This window comes from Lactuca serriola, chromosome 8 (genome assembly GCF_051521515.1).
Source record: "Lactuca serriola cultivar US96UC23 chromosome 8, Lser_US96UC23_V15, whole genome shotgun sequence".
Lineage (NCBI taxonomy): Eukaryota > Viridiplantae > Streptophyta > Magnoliopsida > Asterales > Asteraceae > Lactuca > Lactuca serriola.
In genome coordinates, this window is record NC_136415.1 from 228,055,753 (window position 1) to 228,065,433 (window position 9,681).

The 9,681-nt window shown below is 34.8% G+C and overlaps 1 protein-coding gene across 1 annotated transcript; it reads left to right on the forward strand.

Moving 5' to 3' along the window:
* The first annotated feature begins 1,623 nt into the window (after positions 1 to 1,623).
* Positions 1,624 to 2,340, forward strand: LOC145067915 (uncharacterized). The gene has a single exon (XM_079014942.1). It carries the CDS (start codon positions 1,624 to 1,626, stop codon positions 2,338 to 2,340), a length of 717 nt encoding a protein of 238 aa, XP_078871068.1.
* The last annotated feature ends 7,341 nt before the right edge of the window (positions 2,341 to 9,681 follow it).

The window sequence follows — 9,681 nt, forward strand, 5'->3', positions numbered from 1 at the left end:
TTCGTATCGCTCTTATGTGCAGGCTAATCCCATACACCACTAAGCCCCCCCAACCCAATTGTTAAAGGCTGGTTCTTAACAGATTTTAATAATCCGGCTATAAATTTCCTTTAGTTACCCGAGAAATGAATCGTATTATTTAGTTATACGTGTTTATACACTCGCGTAACCCCTAGGGCAGTTGGTGCGTTAGAAATAGGCATTCCCGCTTCTTTTCCCTTATAAATGTCCATCACATCAGTTGTTCTTCTATCTTCTACCAATCACCTTTTTTTTGCCATTGTTCCTTTGCTTATTCAGACATAATTTCGCGAGTTGCTATTCTTATTTTACATTCATCGGTGTCTCGTGATCAATTAGTCCAGGTTTCTCAAAAGTATCGTCTTGTTGAGGAGTACGGTGCCGTGATTCCTGGTGTGGGCGCTACTATCGACAATCCACCTCCTGGTAAGACATGCTTTTATGTTTATTATTTTGAAGCAGGTTTAAGGGTTCTTCTTTCACCATTCTTCGGTCAAGTTATTGGGGCTTATATGTGTTGGATTAGTGTCTAAGTCCATAACTATAATTAGTATGTACTTGACCCGATTTGGCATGGTCCATTTGGGTTGCATGGCATTGGAACAATTGGATAGACAAAATGAGAAAAAGGATACTTATGATTTATATTAATATATTATAAGTTCTAATATAATAATATGAAATCGTATTATTTAATTAGTAGTGAGCAAGAATTAACTTAGAATTAATTTAGTGATCAAAAGGAACTAATTAAATATGGACTCTTATATATAGTGGGCCAAGTTCATTTAGGTTGGGCTAAGCTTTCATGGATAGTCCATGGAGTGTTTAACCCATGGATCCTATGAAAATGAAAGATCATAGTTATTAGGGTTTACATGAATGTAACCCTAATTCTCCATACTATATAAAGAGGTCTTTGGCACATGAAATGACACCAGTGTGTGAGGAAACAAGAGTGGGACGATTTCTAGTGTGCATTCTATTCTCTCAAGATTTCCAAGGTGTTTTTAGTGATTTGTGATGCCACTTGATGTTGAGTCATTTTGTTGTAAAAGTTGAAGCTTTGTCTATTCAATTTCGCATGTTTATTTACTAAGTCATTTTATATCGAAGCTTAATGTCTAGACTTAGTATTTTTTGTACACTCATGTTTCCTATAAATAGGGACTGAGGATAGAAGTAGAGGAAGAGTCTTTCTGCTTATTGTAATCAGTATTGTATTCGAATTCTCTGTTCAATACAAACTTGCTGATTAATATTTACATTTGGTGTTCATATCATTCACTACTCATTCATCTAGATCATGATTGCTTTCTAAATCTCGATAACAATTCTCATCAATTGGTATCAGAGCAGGATTCAAACTGTATTGATCTGATTTTCATTCTAGAATCATTTGCATTTTGAGTTACGAGTTTATTCAAAATATTTCCGCTCTTTTGGTTCTGAAAATCTCTCTTGATCTTCAGATTTGAATCGATTATGCATCTAAATTGTTTAGTCGAGTAATCGATTAGCAATTCGTGATCAATTCATTTGATCAATTCACAAATTCATCAAGTTTTTTCAAGTTTTTCATCAAAATCATCGTGTTCAACAATGGAGAACTTTAACATGAACACTATGACCTTATACTCTCATTTGCTTGGTTCATCTACTAAAATTCCGATGTTGATTCCGGAATATTATGATCAATGGGGTGACATAGTGGAAGATTATCTGAATGGGATTGATGAGGAGCTCTGGAACTGTATCAATGGACCAGTTCTACCTCCTGCGAATGTTCAAACATTAGGAGCCTCTAGAACTTCAGATCAAGTCAGTAATCATGGTGATCATATGAAAAAGAATGAGAAGAGATGTATGCGAGAGCTGAGAGGTGCATTGCCACCTATGGTTAACGACTACATTGGTGATTGTAAAACAACAAAAGACATCTGGATCACATTGAAAGAAAAATACCAAGGAAGTGAAAAGACAAAGATCAATTCTCTTAAACAATGTCTTGTTGAGCTTAAGGAGTTCAGACAGAAGGATGCTGAGGGGATTGAAAATTACTATGATCGTCTGAATGAACTCATTAATCGATGCAACAGATATGGAATCATAAGGTCTCTTATGGAATTCAATCTTACATTCATCATGGGGCTTCACAAAGAATGGCGAAGTGTGAGCATGATGATAAAGAATCAGCAGAGCTTTGATACTTCAAGTCTAAATGATTTATACAATCAGCTGAAAACACACGAAAACGAAGTGGCTGAAATGCTAGTAGAGTCGAAACTAAGTTTGGGTGGACCACTGGCGTTGGTGTAAAAAATGAATGAAGTTGAGCCTGTTGAAAAGGAAGGCTCGGATGATGAGGGGTTCCTGATGAATTCTAATGATGAGGCAGTTGCATTTTACTCAAACAACAAAGTAAAGAAATATTTTATGAAGCCATTCAAACCAAAGAGTATGCAAGGAGATGCAAAGAGTGGTTTTGTGAAAGTTGGAGTAAAGGCATGAGGTGAGGATAAGAAGAAGTATGAGAAGTATGAGAATGTGGATGAAAATGTGAAGGAATCAAAGGTAGAGAAAAAGCTGAAAGGAGACTCAGGTGTCAATTGTCATTATTGTAATGGAGCTAACCACTTCACAACTGACTGCATGTTAAGGAAGAAGGATGAAAAGAATTCCAAAGTCAAAGACGAAGCTTACTATGCTAAAAAGCTTGAGGAAGTTCATGCAAAAGCAAAAGGGCGATCTTTGGTTGCTAAGGGAGAGATGGACGATGATGAAAGTGGAACCTACTAAATCTAGTCTTCGGGTTCAGATGATGAAGAAATGAGGCACCCTACACACGGTGTGATGTTTGCTAGTTTTGAGAAGACTAGCGAAGAAGAAGAAGAAATATCTGGACATTGCTTCGTGTCCAAATCCACTGATAAGTCTCCTATGACCACCAAGGTACGTGCTATTCTTGAATCTTTTAATATTCCTCTAATTTCTTATGATGCTAAAATAACTGCTTTCGATGATACTGTTGCTTATTTTGATGGTGTTATTGTGTCTGCTAGTACTGAGGCTCAAAATCTAAAAACACAACTAGCTGAGACACGAAGACAGTTAGACATAAAACGAAGCAGGGTAGACTATCTTGAACTTCAGATGAAAAATGTCAATTCTGATAGGGATAGGTTAGATAGGGATGTTAGATTGTTGTTAGCTCAGTGAAACATCTACTGTAATTCAGCTAAGAGACTGTATGCGAAGTTAACTGCTTTACATCATTCATTCGAAATAAGAAAAGAAAAACATAGAAAATTACTACCTTTTCTTGCTTATGAACGTGAAAAAGTTGATGTTATATCGTATGATTGTGAAGATACTATTGCATAGTTTGACAAAATACCTGAGGATAGATTTGCATATGGTATTGTCAAAATTGATGAATTTCTGAATGCTGATGAATTGGTAGATATTATAAATGATAGTTTAACAAAGACTGAAGAAATTAAGATTTTAAAGAAAACTAAGACTTCGACTCTTGATTCTCAACACAATTATGCTGATGTTGATGATAATTCAGATAATGTGAGTGAAATTAGTGAAATTGAAGAGGAAGAAGAGATTGATTGTTCTAAACTGTCTGTAATTAATATAACGTCTAAGGTCAAAGGTAAAGAAATTTTAGTTGATTCGATAGTGAAGGTTGACACTGAAAAACCCTGGACTTCGCACATTTTTGACTTTGATGATGTGGAAGTTTGAAGTAGCCGAACAGATGACACTGATGATGATGAAGAGAACGTGAAAACTTCATGTGAATGTAAGAAAGAGAAGAATGTTTCGACTGAAACATCACCTACACGTGTTGTTGTTGAACAAGTATATGGTGACTCGAAGGAATTCAACCAAATTCATAATGATAAAGGTGCACACTACTTGGAAACTAACACGGTTGTCTATCCGAATTTTACATGCACTGATAAAACGGTTTTTCCAAACCAAGTTTTCGTAACTGCTGGAAATGTTGAGAAAATCAAGCCTGAATTTAACAAAATGGTTGAAAATGATAACAAACGGTCAACTACCAAAGGTTTCTTTGCAAATCAAAACACGTTAGAAAACAATTTAACTCAAAATTCTTATGTTTTTCAACATCAAAAACCACCAAAAAAATGGGTGGTTAAACATGAAAAAGAAGAGAAAGTGTTTCAAAGAGATGGTAAAACAAAATCATAAGTGAAATTGAATTCTCACGAGTTTAAAATGATGGTTGGAAAATTTTCAAGTGAAAACAATGTTTCGAAACGAAAAGCACGAAAGGCAATTTTTTGGCAAATAGTGTATAACGAAAAGCCTAATAATGTTAAAACACAAGGTTTGTTAAATAAAAAGGATGGATATATTCGAAAATATGATAACATTAGAAAATATGAGACTTCGCATAACTTTGTGAATGATCGTAAGTTTCAAAATGTTGGAAAATCAACGAATAATTCACCAATTTTGAATGTCAAAACCCAAACAAAAACAAAATTTTCACCTCAAAAACCAATTTTTCCAAATCATTCGTTCACAAAACCAGCCAAAGTTTCTTACACAAAAGGAAAATCTGATGTAAATTCGATCAACAAGTGGCTGGAAGGAAAAGGAAAACCATTTGAAACTAACAAATTTTCACAACAACAAATCAAGACTGCATTTGAAAAATACTTGAATGAATCTTTTGTTGATATTTCTTCTTCTCATAGTTCAAATGTTCTAGTACAATAATGGAAACCAATTGTGAAAGTTAAGCAGGTTGCGAAGGCTGAGGTGAAAATCAAGGAAAACCCAAAACTATCGAACAACTTTATTTCAATATCTAGATCTGATGATGTTGATTTAATTCAAAGTGTAAAGGAAAAAGTAAAAACCTGGGTTTTAAATTCTAAGAATTTGTTTAATGATACTAATGAAGGACCCAAAAAGTATTGGGTTCCTAAAATTTTTCATTAAATGCAGGTGATATGTGATGAGCAATACGATTCAGAATGGTATATTGACAGTGGTTGCTCACGTCACATGACTGGAAGAAAGGAGAACTTGCGAGATTATAGAAGCTTGGAAAATGTTGGAGTAGTTAAATTTGGTAACAATCATAAGTGTCAAGTGAAAGGCTATGGAAAAGTCACGAATGGGCAATTCACAGTGAATCGAGTTGCTTATGTAGAAGGTCTTCAACATAAATTGATTAGTGTTTCGCAACTTTTTGTGGGCACTGGAAATCAGGTGGTGTTCAACGAAGAAGGCAACATCATATCGAAAGTAAACACAAATGAAGTCCTTCTTAAGTCAAAAAGATATGGAGACATGTTCACACTTGACATCAAACCGATTGTGGGCAAACCAGCAGTGTGTCTCTTGTCGAAGGCTTCTAATGATGTTAGTTGGCTATGGCATCGCATATTGTCTCACTTGAACTTTCGCAATATTAACAAACTTGTCACTGAAGATTTGGTTCGAGGTTTGCCTTTGCTTAAATTTGATAATGATACTTTATGTGCAGCTTGCGGACAAGGAAAACAACACAGAAAAGGACATCCAATCATTATAGATTCGAATATCGTAGAACCGTTGGAACTTCTTCACATCAACTTATGTGGACCGTCGACAGTTGAGACACTCAATAATAATCGGTACATTTTAGTTGTTGTTGATGATTTTTCTCGATTTACATGGGTATTTTTTCTCAGGTTAAAATCTGAGGTTGCTCAAACGATGATCGACTTTATTAAGAAGATTGAGATGAGTCTTAAGAAGAGTTTTCGAAAGATCAAAATTGATAACGGTTCTGAGTTTAAAAATCAAAAGCTGGATTCATTTCTCATAGCTAAGAGAATTTCGCGTAATTTTTCATCACCATATACACCACAACAAAATGGTGTGGTCGAAAGGAGGAATATGTCTCTATGCGAAGCGGCTAGGACTATGTTGACATATGCGAACTTACCTCAATATCTTTGGGCTGAAGCAGCATCAACTGCATGTTTTACTCAGAATCGTTCATTTATTCATCGAAGATTCAATATTACGCTATATGAAATACTTAACAATCGAAAACCTAATATAAAAGTTTTAAATGTTTTTGGTTGCAGGTGTTTTATAATGAACTTAAAAGATAATCTTTCCAAGTTTGATGCGAAGGCCGATGAAGGCATATTCTTAGGATATTCGCATAATTCTGTTGCATACAGAGTGTTAAAGAAGCGAACACGAAAAGTTGAAGAGACTTTCAACTTAACCTTTGATGAATATTTTGTTAAGCAGATAGATCGTACATTCTCTCAGAAACCAATCATAACTGATTCAAATAATCAAGTTGAATATGAAAATACTATTGATTTTGATTATGAATTAATATTTGGTATTCTTGATAGGGCGATCGATGCTGAAATTCATGCTGCTGATAATTAAACACTAGAATCCTTAAAACACAATGATGACTCTACTCATTCATCTGACTCAAATAGTAACGAAAGCATGCCTGAAGTTCATATGGACCGGGAGCATACGACTGATGAAATCAGTATTCAAGGTGGACATACTTTCAAGGGGGAGAAAAGACATGAAGATCAACATGTTGAGGGGGAGCATCAAGATAATAGTCAAGTTGAGGGGGAGTTTGAAGGTTCAGTTGAGGGGGAGTATGAATTTGAAGACAACATTTATGTTGCTGAAACTAAAAATGAAGAGGTGTATGAGGATGCACCATTAGACTTCGATCTGGCATATCCGCCAATGGAAAAATGGACAAAAATTCATCCCAAAGAACAGGTCATAGGGAATCCTCAAGAAGGTGTGTTGACTAGAGCTCAGATTCGTGCTTAAAACGAGGTACTTAATGCGATAAGGAATTGTGTATGTTTAATGTTTTTATTTTAAAAATAGAGCCAAAGACAGTAAAGAATGCAATGGAACACTCAGATTGGGTTGTTGCTATGCAATCTGAACTGGTTGAATTTGAACGAAACAAGGTTTGGAGACTTATTCCTAAACCTTCTGATGTTTCAATTGTCGGGTTAAAATGAATTTTCAAAAATAAAACTGACAAAGATGGCAATATTATTCGAAATAAGGCTAGGCTTGTAGTAAAAGGATATTTGCAACAAGAAGGAATCGAATATTAAGAAACCTTTGCCCCTGTCGCAAGACTCGAGGCAGTTCGCATATTTTTGGCCTATGCAGCTCATAAAAATTTTGATGTTTATCAAATGGACGTTAAGTGTGCATTCTATAATGGAGAGCTAGAAGAAACAGTCTATGTCGAACAACCACCGAGATTCGTAATTATGGAACATCTTGATCATGTATATATTCTAGACAAAGCAGTTTATGGGTTAAAACAAGCACCAAGAGCATGGTATGCAACTCTTACCAATTTCTTGAAACAGTCAAAATTTAAGCAAGGATCAGTTGATCCCACACTATTTCGAACGAAAGTGGGTAATCATCTAATGCTTGTTAAAATCTATGTTGACGATATTATTTTTGGCTCAACTGACCCTGAATTGTCTACTGAATTTGAAAATCTTATGAAAAGTCAATTCGAAATGAGCATGATGGGAAAAATAAATAATTTCTTGGTTTGAATATAAGACAGAATAAGGATGGAATTTTTATCAGTCAAGAAAAATACACGAAGAATCTGCTTGAGAAGTTTGGAATGACGAACAGTACAAAGCTTAGAGTGCCAATGGCAGTGGGAACAAAACTAAATCCTTCGTTAGATGCTCCTGCTGTTGATCTAACACTTTATCGAAGTTTGATAGGGTCTTTATTGTACTTAACTGCAAGTAGGCCTGATATTATGTTTTCAGTGTGTAATTGTGCCAGGTACCAAGAAAATCCCAAAGAACCTCACTTAACTGCAGTGAAAAACATTTTTTGCTATCTTAAGGGGAAAATTTCGTTAGGACTTTGGTATCCTTCGAATTCAGGATTTTTCATTCAAGCTTTTTCATATGCTAAGCTAGGGGGATGTACTTTAGATCGAAAGAGTACAAGTGGTGGATGTCAACTCTTGGATGGGAAGCTGGTGAGTTGGAAATCGAAGAAGCAAACCTGTGTTGCTATCTCAACTGCTGAAGCAAAATATATTTCAGCTGCTGCCTGTACTTCTCAAATTATTTGGATCCAAAGTCAACTTCGTGATTATGCTATAAATATGAAAAAGATTCCCTTGTATTGTGATTCTCAAAGTGCAATTCACATTTGTCACAATCCTGTACAACACTCAAAGACTAAACACACTGCTATTCGATATCACTTTATCAAAGATCACATAGAGGAAGGGAATATTGAAGTACATTTTGTTAAGACCACTGAACAACTTGCTGATATTTTTACTAAAGCTCTTGATGAAAAATCTTTTGTGAGAATTTTAGCAGGTTTAGGAATGCTCGATGCGAATTCAGTGCCAAATAATATCACTCAAGGATGAAAGAAGTTTGTCAAGTAAAGAAATGTTCATTCAGTGGATCTGAGTCGGAATCATTCAGAAGTTACTGCGCGTTAAGAGGCTTCGCTATGATTCGCATTCGCATTTTGGGTAACTTCAGTTAATTTTTTTTAAAAGCATTGAGAAAACGAGAAAAACCAAAAATATTTTCATTTGTTTGTAGTTAGATTTTCTTTTGCTTTGTATTTCATTTTCTAAAAATATAAAATTCCAAAAAGATTTTCTTAAATTTGTTTTATTTTCATAAATTTTGTTTTGAAAAATATAAAACCACAAAAATATTTTTGTTTCTTTTCAAAAATATAAAAATACAAAAAGATTTTTGTTCTTTTAATTTTGTTCTTTTAGATTTGTTTTTTTAGTACTAGTTGGAACAAAATTTGAAGAGGACATGCTTAGGTTTCTATGGGAAGGTATCATTTCTTTGAACTATATACTAGTTAGGGTGTCCCTAGAAGCATGCTGCTGGATGTCGACCCAAGCCTCAAATGACTCTATGTGTATCACACGAAAGCCTTAATGAAATTTTCATACGAAAGTTTCTTCCCTATTAGGCTTACATTCGCATAAGTCCAACGAGCAACCTTACTCTTCCCACATGAGTTAAGAGTATTCTGTTTGGTCCAAAAATAACAGTGGTACATTCGATCTTACAACTAATTTCACAAAATTTCTTAACACAATGCACACACGAAGACACATGTCCTTGAGGTCACTTGATCAAACCAATCATGATTTAGAAATGTCATCAATCTGTGTTAATGATCTTATTTCATGAGTCCGTGAAGTAAGTAAAACCCAAAATCTTCACACATTAAGGAATTGACGGGGAACCATGTTCTAGAATTATACGAAACATTTGTTTCAGTACCTGGTATTTCATATACTCCAAATCATATTTATTCGTATGAGTGATCCTGATCAAATGTTCGAATCCCACGATGTTTGTTTCCCAACAGGATCCAACACTTAATTTTTGTTTTATGAATATGATTTCCGTGAGAGTATATATCTGAATCCATTGTCATTTTTCAAAATAATCCAAAGCAATCTTGTCCCTGATCAAATCGATCAAACTAGTATTTTTTGTTACAATTACTCACCTTATGTTTAGGATGATATGTAACGAAATTCGCATAACCACCAAATTAAGCCTTTAAAAGAAGCCC

What these genes read in the sequence shown, in the direction of transcription:
- LOC145067915 (XM_079014942.1), top strand. Translation starts at nt 1,624, where the DNA reads ATGGAGAACTTTAACATGAACACTATGACCTTATACTCTCATTTGCTT.